This window comes from Lipotes vexillifer, unplaced genomic scaffold (assembly GCF_000442215.2).
Source record: "Lipotes vexillifer unplaced genomic scaffold, Lipotes_vexillifer_v1.1 scaffold217, whole genome shotgun sequence".
Lineage (NCBI taxonomy): Eukaryota > Metazoa > Chordata > Mammalia > Artiodactyla > Lipotidae > Lipotes > Lipotes vexillifer.
In genome coordinates, this window is record NW_006788200.1 from 798,066 (window position 1) to 813,269 (window position 15,204).

Below are 15,204 nucleotides of genomic sequence, written 5' to 3' on the forward strand. Positions count from 1 at the left end.
CTGTCTGCCCAGCATTTCTGGTGACCTAAAGGGATCTGAGGACAGGAGCTGGATGGGCACCTAGGGTGGACAATGGGCAAAAATGCTGGATTTCCAGCTGGCACGGTTGACACCAGGCTGCCCTCAGGGCCCTCTCACCTACCCCACCAGTAAGCTCATCCAGATCTTGGAAACTGCCCCAGACCCCTCTCAGTAATAAGTCTACAAGAAATCAAATTCTTTCCTTTACGTGACGCTGGATTTTCCACAAAGTAAAATCAAGATGAGTAAAGATGTGGTTTTTAGATAGTGTCCGACAAAGCGGAGACCAGGGTGTGAGGCATCACCACTTGGGCCTATAAAAGCTGCCACAAGAGGCCAAGGCCACAAGATACTCAGCTTAGGCCAGCCTATGCGTCTTGCTTCTCACTCTTCCTGTGCTGGCTCTAGGCTCCATGGCGCTCTGGTTGACTGTGGTCATTGCTCTCACCTGCTTTGGTGGCCTCGCCTCCCTGGGCCCTGTGCCTCCCTCTACAGCCCTCAAGGAGCTCATTGAAGAGCTGGTCAATATCACCCAGAACCAGAAGGTGAGTGCCTGCTGGCCAGGGTCCCAGCTCTGGGGGTGCAGGGCTGGGGGACTCTCAGGAAGGGTACTGGTCATGGTCTGGGCCATGAAGGCTGGGCCTGGTCCTAAGATGCCTGTAGGTCAGGAAGAAGCTCCAAGGACTAGGGGATGAGCCTGGCCATGGGGGAGGGGAGCCAGGTTGGGGTGGGGGATGCAGTAATATGGGCGGACCCAAGAAGGAATGTGGCAGAGCCCCCAGAGATCACCTGCTCCCCTGGCCTGGCCCTGCCTGCCATGGCCAGCTCCTACTCAGCCGTTTCTGAACAGAGGAGACCAGAGAAGGGCTGGCACCCTCCTAGAACTATTTGGCATCTGCCAATTGGCTTTGAATGTGATAATGGGGCCGTTATTCACAGCATCTTAGTTAAGCCCATTCTTATGGAAGAATCCATCAGTAGAGTCAGCTCCTCTCCCCAGTGGTGACGGCCCACACTTTCCGAGCACTAATAATGTACCAGGCCCACTGCCGGGGCTTTACATCTCATTTCATCGCTGCCAACCACCTTAAGAGACAGGTATGATACCCCATTTTACTAAGTGTCAGTGAGGTTAACTGACGAAAGTCAGATTAAACCAGTATTGGACGACACCAGAGGGCCCATGCTCCGAACTGCGGTATCCCCAATTCAGAAGGTGGGCTGTTTACACACTAGACCCACATGGCCTCCCATCTGATTGGCCTGGTCACCCCCTCCCTCACCCGACACTGCCCTGGATCTTCCCTGCAGGCCCCTGATTGACTGGCCTGTGTCATCTGTCCTCCTGCCCTGGCTATGGCAAGCTTCGCACAAGCCTTGTCCCTTACTGGCTGTGTTACTCAGTTTTTCTCTCTCAGCTCCAAGACCCTGTACAATGGGTCTCCCCTGCTGTGCAGAGCAGGAACTGAAGCTCAGGAACACTGAAGGTCCCAGGCCTGCCCCTGCTATATGGGGATGCCCGTGGGGCCTGATCCCTGTGGAGACTTGGCCTGGGCTGGCTGGGCAGGTCTGGGACCCTGCCAGCACTCAGCTCACTGTCCTCTGCTCCCTCAGGCACCCCTGTGCAACGGCAGCATGGTGTGGAGTGTCAACCTGACAGCCAACATGGTGAGGACCCCTGGGCACTGGGGGGAGGTGGCTGAGGCTGCAGCCCTCTGCTCGTCTTTTCTGAGCCTTGCTCACATGGCTGGCGGTTCCAGGCAGGCTTCAAGAGCCAATCTCCACCCCTCATCATCTGGGCTCCCCACCACCCAGACCCACCTCCACCAGGCCTCCCAGCCCCCTCCCTCCTGCAAACTCACTGAAGAATGTGCTGCCTGACCCCCCGGCGTTTTCATCCCCACAGTACTGTTCGGCCCTGGAAGCCCTGATCAACGTCTCCAACTGCAGTGCCATCCAAAGGACCCAGAGGATGCTGAGCGCACTCTGTCTTCACAAGCCCTCAGCTGGGGTAAGGCCCCCCTGCCCCCCCGACCCTGCACCCACTTCTGCCAGGCCTGGGCTCACCCTGGGAGCTTCAGGGGAAGCTGGCTGAGCATCTGAGGCATGTGTCCACAAAGGGGTGGGCCCACTGTGGAAGCAGGGACGTGCCTTTGGGATTTCCAAGACGTGGCCTGAGGGCTCCTGACTCCTACCTGAGCTTCAGTTCCACATCTGTAAAGTGTGGGTAATACTCACCTCGTGGGGGCTTTTGTGGGGATTGAACCAGCCGGTCCCTGGAAAGCCCCTGGCAGGTGCTGATCGTCCTGGTTCTGGTGTTCCACTAACATGCTGGCCTCTTTGCTCTGCAGCAGGTTTCCAGCGAGCACATCCGAGACACCAAAATTGAAGCAGCCCACTTCTTAAAAGACCTGCTCAAACATTCAAGGATCATTTTTCACTACGGAAAATTCAGCTGAAGCATGAAGAGCTAGCATTATTATTTGCAGAGGCAGACGCTGACCATCTAAGTTGCAGATTTATTTTTCTTTCAGATGTCAGAAATTTCTTGGGGAGACTGGAGGAGGGTTAGGGAGGGGGGTAAGGTTTCCTTAGCTTAGACCTGAGCCTGTGCTGCCTGCCTTGAGTCCAGCCAAGGCCACCTGCCCTGTGCCTTGGTGCCCGGGGCTCAGCCTGGTGGGCCTCCTCCATCTGGGGCTCCGAGCTGGGTGGACAAGGATGGACATTGCCCCACTTGACCTCCCCCACCTCAGAACAAACTAGCATTACAATGGGTGCCACCCTCGTCAGACAGCCAGTGGAAGAGCCACCTGCTTTACACGGGGGCAACCGAGGCAGAGAGCAGCCCAGGCACATTTCTTCTTGGCCTTATTTATTATTGTGTGTTATTTAAACAAGTGTTTTTGTCTGTACTGGGGATAGGGAGGGACTGTTACTGCCAGAACTTGGAGCCAAGGGCCTGGAGACTTGGGGCTCCAGCACTAAAACAGCCAGCATTAGGAATCTCTGGCAATAAGTACTGTATGCAAACTTCTGCTACCTCACTGGGGCCCTGGGGCCGTGGCAGGGGACAGGTCAGAGGGCCAGAGCAGCCACTCTTGTCTGACGGCCAGCAGTCAGCCCTCAGCCGAGTAATTTATTGTTTTTCCTTGTATTTAAAGTTAAGTATTAAAATATGTTATCAAAGAGTTAATAATATATAGGAGAGCAGCCTAGAACACTGCATACGGTGTGGATTGTGGGGAGGGGTCATTGGATAAGTTGTTTCATTGACTTTGTCAAGCTGGAAGCCAGAAATAAAGATGGTGACAAGAGACCTGATGGTGTTTGCCTTTTACGTTGGCCTCTGGGGACGCGGGCCTGTGTTCTGAAGACTCTGAGGAGTGTTTGGGAGGCAGGGCAGTCGGAGGGGGGCCTAGGACGGAGCGGAGGGGGAGTGAAGTACAAGACCTGGGCCGAAAAATAGCAAAGCCAGTGCCTGGGGAGAGGGGACCTGGCCAGGAGGAGTTCCCCACCACCACCTGCAGGGAGGGGGAAGAAGCATGGGCCAGGGTGTCGGGGTTCAAGGGAGGGGTCTGGAGCAGGTAGAGACCTCAGAAGTGGTCTCATGACCCTACAGCCCTGGATGAGTGGCCAGCCTGTGTCTGGCACCACCCACACACCTGCTGGTGTCGCCCATATGAAGCTCAGGGAAGAGAAGGTGGTTTGCCCAAGGTCCCACAGCTGGTATGGAGCAAAGCTAGGATTTGAACCCCAAACTCACTCCAAACTCCAAAGCTCACACACTTAACCACCTTGCCTCCCTCTGTCCAAATGCCATCTGGCCTGAATGCACGACCTTTGTAATACTGTCACCAGCCTGTGTGGTAACCTCCCCTGACGGGGAGCTCACTACTCGCTCTCTAGGTACAGCCCATTCAATGTCTGGACACCTCTCATCACAAGAGAGTGCACACTCGCCACCTCTGTGAACAAAGACGCACCAATGACTTGTGGCCCCTGGACCGTGGAGTGACTGGGGTGGAGAGCCAAGGTCACAGGGCCCTGATCAGACTGCTCCTTTCCAAGCAGGTGTTTTTGCTTCTCCTTCAGTCAAGGCCAGCACGTGGAGGGCAGAAAGCAGCAAGCCTCAGCAAGCCACAGCTAATGGGCACACCCATCAGCCATGGTTTACACTGTGAATATTCAGAAGGACAGGATGCATCTTGCAATGGGTGGCGGGTCATCAGAGACCAGCCTCAAATGCTGAGTGAGAGGCAGGCACCCTCCCTGGGGGGAGCCCAGAGCCCTGTGGGAACATCTAAAGAGATGCTCACAAGTCAGTGGAGGCAGCCACTCAGGAGCAGTGAGAGCTCATGCCGTGTGTGATTCAGGCAGCAGAGGCCATGGCAGGACCTGTCCAGGGTGCAGACTGTGTTACTCAGTTTTTCTCTCTCAGCTCCAAGACCCTGTACAATGGGTCTCCCCTGCTGTGCAGAGCAGGAACTGAAGCTCAGGAACACTGAAGGTCCCAGGCCTGCCCCTGCTATATGGGGATGCCCGTGGGGCCTGATCCCTGTGGAGACTTGGCCTGGGCTGGCTGGGCAGGTCTGGGACCCTGCCAGCACTCAGCTCACTGTCCTCTGCTCCCTCAGGCACCCCTGTGCAACGGCAGCATGGTGTGGAGTGTCAACCTGACAGCCAACATGGTGAGGACCCCTGGGCAGCAGACTGCCCAGGGACCACTCTCAAATGGAATGAACCCCTCATTTCCACCCAGGCAGATGTGAGGGAAGAAGCCACAGTCAACTGTGCAGGGATCTGGGGATGCTCAGCCCAGGGAGGGAAGACCTGGGAGGAGGCACGGGAGCTGAGTGTCCCATGCGCTGTCCCGCGTGGGAAGTGACGGTCTCAGAACCTGTTAAGTCCCACTACATTTGCTGAGGACTGCCTGAGGCCTGCACTGCACCAGCTGCCTGGGCTAGTGGTGACCAAGACACCACATGCACTCAAAGTTTAGCAGCATAAAGAAGTCTTTAAACAGTGGGGGTCTGGAGAAGGGTGCTCTACCCTGGGAGGGTGGGAAGCTCAAGTGTCAGGGGTGAGGGTAGGAGTGAGATCTCCGCTATCCTCCTCCATCCAGAGATTCGAGGATTTTAAGGTCAGAAGAATATTTATGGAAGATTGATTTTTCTTCTTCTTTAACCCAAAATTTAGCTATCCATTCTCTGGTAACATCACCTTTGACCCATGTTCTCTCTGCCCAAGCTGGGCATTGGCCTGTCTGTCCAAAAGGAAGATGGAAAGGCTTCCGGTGCAATTCCCTGTGAATTTCTCAAGAACAAAGACTGGAATTGAGGTTGGCCTGGGCGAGGACCCCTTTGGATTTCCCAAGCCATAGTCAGGAGGGCTCTGCTGCTGGGGGCACAGTGCCGACAGTGCCACCTGGACCCCACCACTAGGGGTCTGCAGCGCACCACATCCTCAGCCACCGGCAGCTCCTTGCCTGCGCCTCCGCCTCACCCGAGACTGTCCCCAGAGAGGAGCCTGTGGTCACGAGGGCGTGTGCAGTGAGCCGGAGGGGGCTGGGGGCCTTCCAGGGATGACAGACCTCACAGAGCCACAGAACCAAGCCGCTGTTACTGGCAGTGGGAAAGGGGGCCAGTCAGGAATGAGAGATAAGGAAGAGAGAGGAAAAAAAAGGTATGTGTCAGCTCTTGTGGCTGGGATCATCACCACCTGGGGACTGACCCTCCGGGTATATGCTGCAAGTTTTCTCTAGCCATGTGGTCTCACTTCTTTCATGCACAAGGCAAACCCCAAACAGGGCCCAGGGAGAAGGGGCGTCAGGAAGAGACAGAAGGCTTGGTGAGTGGGAGGGAGATGCTGGTCATGGGGCCCAGGGTGGGGAGCCCCTTGGCACACCGGGAACCCCAGGCCTAGGAGGTTTCACTGGAAGAGGGGCTGGGGCTCAAGTGAGAAGTGAGACGCACACTCAGGTTTCCAGTGAACTTGGCGCCAAACACCTCTGTTTGCCGCTCAGATGAGGTGTCAGAAGACACTCCGAGTCACCTCAGGGGTTTCTCTGAGGCTGGTCGTCTGAACTGCTCAGGACCCGGGAGGACAAGGGCCTGCATCCTGCTTCCTTGTGACCGAGCAGCTTGAAGGCTGGGGCTTATCAAATGCATCAGCTTTTATCGCTTTTTCGTTATGATCAACGGGGCAGTGCCTTCTGCTTATGATCTTAATTTAGCTGGTCAGTTTGAACAAACTCAAATCCTGCTCCTCCCTTGAGCTGACTCCCTTCTAAGGGAGTCTTAGAAGACCCAGATGAGTCTAGGCTGACCATATCCAGACGGGGCAGCCTGGCCTGGGACACACAGGCCAGGCACCCAGCCTTTCCAGAGGTCCAAGCCGGTGTCAGAACTGGTGGCTGTATCACCCCTCCCACACATGTTGCCCACTCCTACTCTGAAAAATAAAAGTCACAAAGCCTCTTTATCTTCACTCATTTCTCGGCTCCACCCAAAAGCAACAGAGCACAGGGTTTGCAACAAACTTTCCCAGATCAACTGATTTCTCAGCAGCAAGGGAGGGCCCCATGACGAAGCCATTTGAAATCCCAGAAGCGGTTTTCTACTTACGACCTCACTTTCTGTTGCGCTCTCTCCCTTCCCCTCCTGAGTGCCTTCTCTTGTGGAAAGTGATTCTCTCAAAGCGTCGTTCAGAAACACCCCCAGCCCACGTGCTGCCTGGGCAGATGCCGCTGTGTGGTCGCCAGTGACGCAGACGCCATAATTAAATATAGCAACTCTCGTCAGCTCCGCTCTCTGCATCACTTGGACAAGCGTGGGGCCCAAGGGCTCTTCCTGAAACCCACGAAGGTGGGAAGGCCGGAGCTGGCTGTGGCAACCCCTATAGACCCAAGCTGATGGCCTCCGGCGGACCAGAGGGGCCTAGGCCAGAAGGAGTCACCTCACTAGAAAAGCAGTTTCTCATTGTCTTCTCTTTCTTCTAATCACTGTCTTCCCACATTTTCTATGAATAATGAGCATACGTTCATTTCCCACTGGCGGACAAAGACAAATTTAATTAAAAAAAATAAAGCAACAGAACAGGGAATTGACGCCTGGTCCGTGAGGCAGGAGGGAGCTGATCAAGACTGGGGCTGGGAAGGGCCAGCAGCACACCTGGGAGACACGAGCCCAGGACCCCTCATCTCAGGTCTAACTGCTCCCTGGGATCAGCTGTCTCAGGAGAGGAGGTGGGCCTTTGTAGGGGCCTGGGACACAGGAGGTCCTGTACTATTCCTCTCATGGGTTGGACCTCCCTGGGTCAATCAGATCCTGTGTTTCTGAAGAGAGAAGAAGACGTTCCATTCTTGGGGGTCTTTACCTTGCCTGACCTGCCTGGAGGTGGGGACAGGGGATCAGAGGGGGAGGAGATGGGAAAGGGTGGGCCGCCAGCCCAGCTCTGAAGCTGAAGAGACATGGATGCCCTGCAGGTAGATGGACAGCTCCTGCAGACTCCTCAGCCAGCTTCCCTCTCTTCCAGGAGAAGCTACTTTACCATCTGCTTGGCAAAGCCCGAGTCCACAGCCGTGCCTGTCTCAGCCCCTTCCTTCCCTTGTCCCCTCGTCTCCGTGTCAGCGGTCCTCCCTGCATCTATGCCCAGAATCCTATTCCCCCTGCCTTCTACAGGGGCTCAGGGCAAGGACTTCAGGGTCCAAACCACCCTGGCTTCAAGTCCCAGCTGTCCCCTTGACTTCCCCTGTCGTGACTCAGGCAGAGTCTCAGCTGCCCCTCTGTGAAATGGAGCTCCATGCATTCATGCAACAAGGATCTCCTGAGGCCTTTATTAGGTGCCAGACACTGTTCTAGGTGTCGGGGACACATGGTGAAAAAAACAAGATTACTTCTAGTGGGGGGACAGGATGCACAAACAAGAGAATGCAGGGTGTGCAGGGGCGGGTGAGCGCTGCAGAGGGCAACGGAGCAGTCGGGGGCAGGTGGAGGCTGCTGCCATGTTGTGATAGGAGGTCAGAGAAGTCCCCCGGGTGAGACAGGATAGAACCAAGACCTGGATGAAATGGGAGGAGCGGGGAGAAAGCTGTTCACACAACGGAGGGAAACGTCCAGGAAGAGGGGACAGCGAGTGTCAAAGTCTTAGCAATAGCAAGCACTCGTGTGGCTGAGCAGAGGACGGGCAGGACTGGGCTTTGCTCCAGCTCTAGGTGTGATGGAGCGACACTGGCTGCTGTGTGAAGAGCTGACCGTGGAGACAAGGGTGGGGCGGAATGACTAGTCAGGAGGCTCCTGTGGAAACCCAGGTGGGAAATGACAGTGGATGTGGCAGTGGAGGGTGGGATGTGGTCAGATTCAGGAGATATCTGGGTCATCTACATAATATACACTTATTTGTATACATTATTTACATCAACACTATATATGATATATAATCATTGTAAATATAAGTATATTATATAATACATAAATATAAATACTAAACATATATTTAATTTTTCTACCCATATAAGTCTTAGTAACTCCCAGGTATCCACTGCCCAACTTCAACAGTTAGCAACTCATCTCTGCCCCATCTGCCCTGCTTCTGAGCAGGGCTGCAGTCTGAAGGCAGAGGCTTTGGCGGCAGATTGGGTGTGGGGCACGGGAGGTTTGCACCATGATGTGAGCACCCTGAAGGATGGAGTTGCCATTTACAGAGCTGAGGAAGCCTGTGCTCAAGTATGTCCCATTTAAAAAATAACTATTGATCGTGTGTGGTCCCCCACCCCTCACAACTAGCACCCCAACATAGCCGGCCTTCCGAAATGCAGCTACACCACTGTTTCCATTTCGTGAGCCTACTACGCACCAGAAGCCACCTCACTGATGTCGCCGATTTTCTCCCATCACTAAATCCAGCAGAAGCCTTTCTGCCCCCATCTCGCCTGACCCCGAGGAACATGTGACGCTGCTGACCACTCACTTGTCCTCGGAGGCTCACGCCTGGGTTCCCTCTCAGGCTCTTGGCTGCCTGCCTCCTCTCCTTCCTTCTGTGTTTCCAGTGCCGCAGTCATTTCCTGTTCCCTCTCTTCCCGCGCCCTCCCATCCAGGACCACACTGTTCCCTTGGCTTCCCCTCGTCCTCTGTCTACAACGCAGACCCTCCTCAGCTCAGAGCTGCAGGTGCCTCAGTTCATGCTCCACCCCCGCCAACCTCCTTCCCTCCTCAAAGGCCATCTCTGTGAATGGCGGTTCCCCAAGCCACAAACCTGGGGTCCTCTTCCTCACCCCCATATTCAGCCAATTCTAAGTGCTATTGATAATAATGATGATGATGATAACAATGATAATGGTGATAATGATAGTTGGCATTTATGGGCTTTCTACATGGCAGGCACACCAAACACTTTATATGTATTACCTCCGATCATCTTCCCACACCCCTATTATTAGCCTAATTTGATACAGAAGCCTGGACAGGGTCACCCTTTTCCAAGTCACCCAGAAAGTAAGTGGCAGAGCTGGGATTCAGAACCGCCAGGTCCCACTGACTCCAGGTCCCTCTACTGCTGCTAACACTAGACCCACAGCACTGACTGCCTTACCTTCCACACCACCTCCCTCCTTCACAGGACGGCCGCAGTGTTCTAACTGGTTCCCTTCCCAGGCCCACTGGCTTTCTTTGGTTCCTCGGGGAGCTCCCCCCTTTAGGCCTCCCACTGCTGCCCCCCTGCTCTAGCACTGACCCCCTTCCCCTGCATCGGCAGGGGGGGGGCCCCCCCCCCCCCCCCCCCGCCGGTCCCTGACCTATTCCAATCTCTGCTAAGTATCACTCCCTTGGAGGAGTATTACTTTTTTCATGAAGAAGCCCATGAGGAGTTGGAAAGGGCTCTGCTGGGTGTTGTCTGGCTCAGTTGACAGAAGAGGAGCAGGGCTGAGGGAGTCTCTGACCGACCCAGCCAGGGCCCAGCAGTCTTCAACTTCCCTCTGCACTTTAGTGCCACCCCATCTGCTTGGCTATCCTGGTCCGTGACTCCCGCAGGCTGGGAGAGGCTCCTTCGCCTCTGTCCTCATGTGGCTGGGTGCTGGCTGCCGTCCCTGACACGCAGGCCCCCACCTTCCTGGCTTCTGAACACCCAGCCACGTGCACAGCTGCCATGGTGTCGCCCTGCAGGAAGGGTAGGGACCTTCTGGTCACTCCTGACAGTCTGGAGAGTTTATCCTTTTTTCCCTGGCCTCATCCAACCACTGAAACAAAGCAAAAAAGAAGCTGTATTCTGCTTCTGAGCTATGGATCCCAAATTATATTCCTTTTCTGACTCACATCTTTGCCCCCAGAACCCCAAGCCCAGGGTTTGGTCCTCAGCAGAGGCTCAAAAAACAACTGTTCAACACGTAGATAGCTTTTCTACTGCCTCCCACGCATGCTGGGATTCTGCTGACCCCTCCTCCTCTCCAGCTCCACCTCACCTCAAACCTCAAGGCTGTGAGAGGTGTGCTCTGCACCCCAGACTTTTGTCCCGTGTGCCTGCACTTGCAAGGCTACTCCCGTTTTAACTTGAACATTTCCTTAAAAAAGGATTATGCACCATTTTACTCCAAGTAATAGTTAACATGGATTTGACGTCTCTAGTTATCCTGGAAGGAAGGCTGCCCTTTCTTATTAATTCCCCCCCATTTGTGTAGCGAAGAAAAAACTTACCCTAGCAAAAAACACAAATAATCCAATTTTAAAATCGGCAAAGAACTTGTATAGACATTTTTCCAAAGAAGATATACAAATGGCCAACAAATTCATGAAAAAGTACTCAACATCACTAATCATCAGGGAAATGGAAATCAAAACCACAATGAGATATCACCTCACACCTGTTAGAATAACTATCATCAAAAAGACAAGAATGTTGGCAAGGATGTGGAGAAAAGGGAACCCTCATGCACTGTTGGTGGGAATGTAAACTGGTGCAGCCACTGTGGAAAACAGTTATGGAGTTTCCTCAAAAAATTAAAAGATAGAACTACCATACAAACCAGCAATTTCACTTCCGGGAATATACCCAAAGGAAACAAAACCACTAACTCAAAGAGATATCTGCACTCCCCTGTTCATAGCAGCATTATTTACAATGGCCAAGATATGGAAACATCCTAAGTGTCCATCATGGATAAATGGATAAAAAACTTGTGGTATATGTGCAATGGAATATTATTCAGCCATAAAAAAGGAAATCCTGCCATTTGTGACAACGTAGAACCTGAAGTGAAAACTCAGATAGACAAATACTGTATAATCTCACATATGAATCTAAAAAAACAAAACTCATAGAAAAAGGGATCAGATTTGCAGTTACCAAAGGTGGGGGGTGGAAGGAGGGGGAACTGGATGAAGGCAGTCAAAAGGTACAAACTTCCAGTTGTAAATAAGAACTGGGGATGCAACATACCGCATGGTGACTGTAGCTAACACTGCAGTGTGGTGTATTTGAAAGTTGTTGAGAGAGTAAATCCTAAGAGTTCTCATCACAAGGAAAAACAGTTTTTTCTTTTTTTTGTTGTTGTATCTATATGAGATGATGGATGTTAACTGAACTTATGGTAATCATTTCACGATATATAAATCATTATGCTGTACACCTTAAACATACAGTGCTGTATGTCAGTTATATCTCAATAAAACTGGGGGAAAAAAGAAATAGCTATTAAAAAAAAAAAAGAATTAACTTACCCAGAGAGGACTGATCTTTGTCCTGGCTCTTGGGAGGTAACCTCCAAACCCCTTGAACAAAGAATTTGACAGGTCTTTGTCACCAGTTCCTGGGAGGTACCCCTAAATCCTTGGGATTTTCCAAGTTATAGGAGTATCTTTGCAATTTGTGGCAGGACCTAATAGTTTCTGCTAATGAGGCCACTCAAGGTGGACTGGTCACAACATTAAGCCGTTGTGATATCAGCCCGACCTCCAGGGAGGGGGCTGGAGGATGAGGTCAATCAAGTGGTCAAGGATTCAATCAGTTATGCCTACTGAATGACACCCCAGTAAAACTGGACACCCAAGCTCCGATGAGCTGTCCTGGTTGGCACACTCTGTGTGTAGTCACACATCAGGGTGCTGGGGAAGTGACATGTTGTGACTCCAGGGAGAGAAGACAGAGGAGGCTTCATGCCTGGGACCCTCCCAGACCTCACCCTCTGTGTCTCTTCTTTTGGCTGGGTTTGATTTGTATCCTTTTGCTGTAATAAAACTATAACCTTAGGTATAGTGTTTCCCTGAGTTCCGTGAGTCATTCTAGCAAATTATTGAACCTGAGAGGATAGTGGGAACTCAAACTGGTAGCCAGTTGGCCAGAAGTGAAGGTGGACTGGGGACTCCCAAATTTTCAGCCAGTGTATGAAGTGAGGGCAGTCTTCTGGAGGCTGTGCCCTTAACCTGGGAGGTTTGGCCCAACTCCACACAGTTGGTATCAGAAGTCACTGCACTGAGTTCGGCAAATCCCCTGCACAGTCCCAATGGAAGGATCCTAAATATGGTCCAAGGACCTTTTTTTTTTTTTTTTTTTTTTGCAGTACACGGGCCTCTCACTGTTGTGGCCTCTCCCGTTGCGGAGCACAGGCTCCAGACGTGCAGGCTCAGCAGCCATGGCTCACGGGCCCAGCCGCTCCGCGGCATGCGGGATCTTCCCGGACCGGGGCACGACCCCATGTTCCCTGCATCGGCAGGCGGACTCTCAACCACTGCGCCACCAGGGAAGCCCCCAAGGACCTTTTTGATACAACTATCCAGATCCTTTCTTTCACGGAGTACAAATCACTGCAATAAGAGCCAAAACGCAGGAACGACCTTAGCAGTCATCTTTTCTGTGTGACCTTCCAGAGGAAATCAGTAGAGAGAGGAAGGTCAGAAACCAAGAGAAGGGAAGTAGAGAGGACAGAGAAGGAGAGGCTCAGGGAGGAATAAGCAGTCGCGTTCTGGGGCGCAGGCATCTGAGTGAACAATGGGGGCGTGCAGCACGTCACCAGGTCCATAGAGATTAGACTGAAGCACCAGGGCAAGTGGTGGCACCTTGATCAGGACAACTGATTGGTAACTCTGTGAAATGATGGCTCTTTTTCCCTAATTAGCTGAGGTTGTATTAAATTCCATTTTCAAAGTGGTCATTCCTTTTTTTTTTTTAATTACTCTTTTATCTTTTATTCATTTATTCATTTATTTATTTTGCCACACGGCACGTGGGATCATAGTTCCCTGACCAGGGATCGAACCCTCGCCCCCTGCAGTGGAAGTGCTGAGTCTTAACCACTGGACCGCCAGGGGAAGTCCCTCAAAGTGGTCATTCCTGAAAACTCAGGATAGGCATACTTTGCCTAGAGCCTCCTTATTGTTAAAGACCTATGGACCTGATGTGACCCTAACTAAGCCCCACCTCATATTACAAGTCCTTGGCCAAAATCCTAAATTTGGAAGAACGGCATGCCTGAGTGCTAGGACAGGAGAGAATCTGTGCCTATTACTTTCCTTCTACCCAGAGAAAGAACCCCAGATCAGCTTTTCCACAAAAGGAGAGTTTCCCAGATGCCACCCATACTTGGAAGAAGCCAGGCTGAAATACTAATCAAGTCAAACTTTCTTGATATTACTCTATCTTTCCCCAGGAGGGCTGCACTGAAACAAATTCGGACACCTGTGGCCTCCTCCTTCTATGCAAAGCAAAAAGCCAGCAGCTGATAAGACTAACCTAAAGAGAAAATTATGGTGTAATTTCCTATGTGCTGATACTTTGTAGTTAATTTTAAAAAAAAGGTTTCATTTTCCTACTGGTCTGATTTCACAGGAACATTTTACCTGTTTTTGTGAGGCATTTTTTCTCCTGGAAGAGAGGCGCTGATTGGTCCCACATGACTGACAACCTGGTGTAATGAAAATTTCCAATGTAAACTTATTTTCCCTCAGTTTCAGCAATTTTAAATCTATATATAGAGATATCTTTGTCAGAATTGCATTGTTAGCTTCTCCCGGTAAACTGATTGTCTCACATTGTCAGTGCAAATAGAGATCTATTAATGGGTCTCACCTCCCAACTGATCCCAATGCTAGTCTGCTTACTGGCATGTACCAGCAACTTCGTCCATGGACACAAGTGCGATATTACCTTACAAGAGATCATCAAAACGCTGAACATCCTCACAGCAAGAAAGGTAAGCTATCTGGCACCATCTCTCCAGATGTTCTGGTGATGCTGTGCATATTTCTTAGACTGTGAAAAGAACATAAGAGCTTCTAGAGAGTTGGTAGTTGGTGGTTGGTGATAGGATGGGGAGCAGTGTGGAGACTTTTCTCCTGGCACTTTTTTCACCCGAGGGACCACAGGAAGTTTTCTCAGTTTGAGGGAGTCAGAGCTGCTAGGCAAGGCTTACCCTGTGCAGTTGGAGGTAACTCTGTCTCTTGCTCTCTCGTTCCTGCCTGGGCCAAGAACTTGTGCATGGAGCTGCCTGTAGAAGACGTCTTTGCCACCACAAAGGTAAGAGCTGTCCCGGGTCTGCTTTGGCAGATGGGTGACTTGGTGAGGAGAGCCATCCACAAGTGTTCGAACAAGAAATTTTTTTTTAACATAAAGGGAACAGGCCCAAATTAACTAGAATGGGTGAAACGTTTTCAAAGACTGAGAATTCTGATCTTTACTCTCAGATACATTTTGGTGTTTCTGGTTTCACTTGATTTAGAAGATGTATAATAGAAAGCTTGGGTTTTGTAGTCATAATTCAGATCCCAGTCCGGGAAAAGCTCTTTAGGATTTTACCCAACCCAGGTCGAGTACCTGGAATATAGGAGGCACTCAATAAATGCTGTTGAAGGAGAGAATTTTTCTGGCCCATATATTTCTGAAAAACCAAATACCCTCACAAAAACAGATATTGAGATTACAGGTTGAGAGAGCTTTCACTTTGTCTAAGAGACTTCCTATGGCAACAGAAAAGGTATCGCCAGAGCTCCTCCTCTTCCGCAGCCTGGTCACCTAACAGCCCACCGGCTCCGGGCATGGCTGTCCAGAGACCCTCACCTTGCTCTGTCCTGCCAACTCCCCTGTGGCCTGTCCAGAACCGTCCTGCTGGACAGGGGCCGACATATCCCTGCCTCCGGCTGCTCCTGCCAGAGCATCTCACCTTTCCTCCTCCTGCTGCATCTCACCCCCACCCCCCCCCCC

The 15,204-nt window shown here is 51.8% G+C and overlaps 2 protein-coding genes across 2 annotated transcripts in view; both read left to right on the forward strand.

The window, feature by feature from the left end:
* The first annotated feature begins 390 nt into the window (after positions 1 to 390).
* Positions 391 to 2,763, forward strand: IL13 (interleukin 13). Its single transcript, XM_007461336.1, has 4 exons — positions 391 to 566; positions 1,636 to 1,689; positions 1,928 to 2,032; positions 2,373 to 2,763. The coding sequence occupies exons 1-4, from the start codon at positions 435 to 437 to the stop codon at positions 2,478 to 2,480; spliced, it is 399 nt and encodes a 132-aa protein (XP_007461398.1). The 5' UTR covers positions 391 to 434; the 3' UTR covers positions 2,481 to 2,763.
* An 11,234-nt stretch (positions 2,764 to 13,997) lies between these two features.
* IL4 (interleukin 4) overlaps positions 13,998 to 15,204 on the forward strand; it is a 9,103-nt gene continuing 7,896 nt past the window's right edge. Inside the window, exons 1-2 of the mRNA XM_007461337.1 lie at positions 13,998 to 14,197; positions 14,473 to 14,520. Coding sequence (XP_007461399.1) covers positions 14,063 to 14,197; positions 14,473 to 14,520 — 183 coding nt within the window. The 5' untranslated portion in view covers positions 13,998 to 14,062. The remainder of the gene's footprint in view (positions 14,198 to 14,472; positions 14,521 to 15,204) is intronic.

Excerpts from the sequence above, each read along its gene's own strand:
- IL13 (XM_007461336.1), top strand. The coding sequence starts at position 435 with ATGGCGCTCTGGTTGACTGTGGTCATTGCTCTCACCTGCTTTGGTGGC. Across the intron at positions 567-1,635 it reads ATATCACCCAGAACCAGAAG|GCACCCCTGTGCAACGGCAG; the intron begins GTGAGTGCCTGC and ends CTGCTCCCTCAG. Across the intron at positions 2,033-2,372 it reads TTCACAAGCCCTCAGCTGGG|CAGGTTTCCAGCGAGCACAT; the intron begins GTAAGGCCCCCC and ends TTTGCTCTGCAG.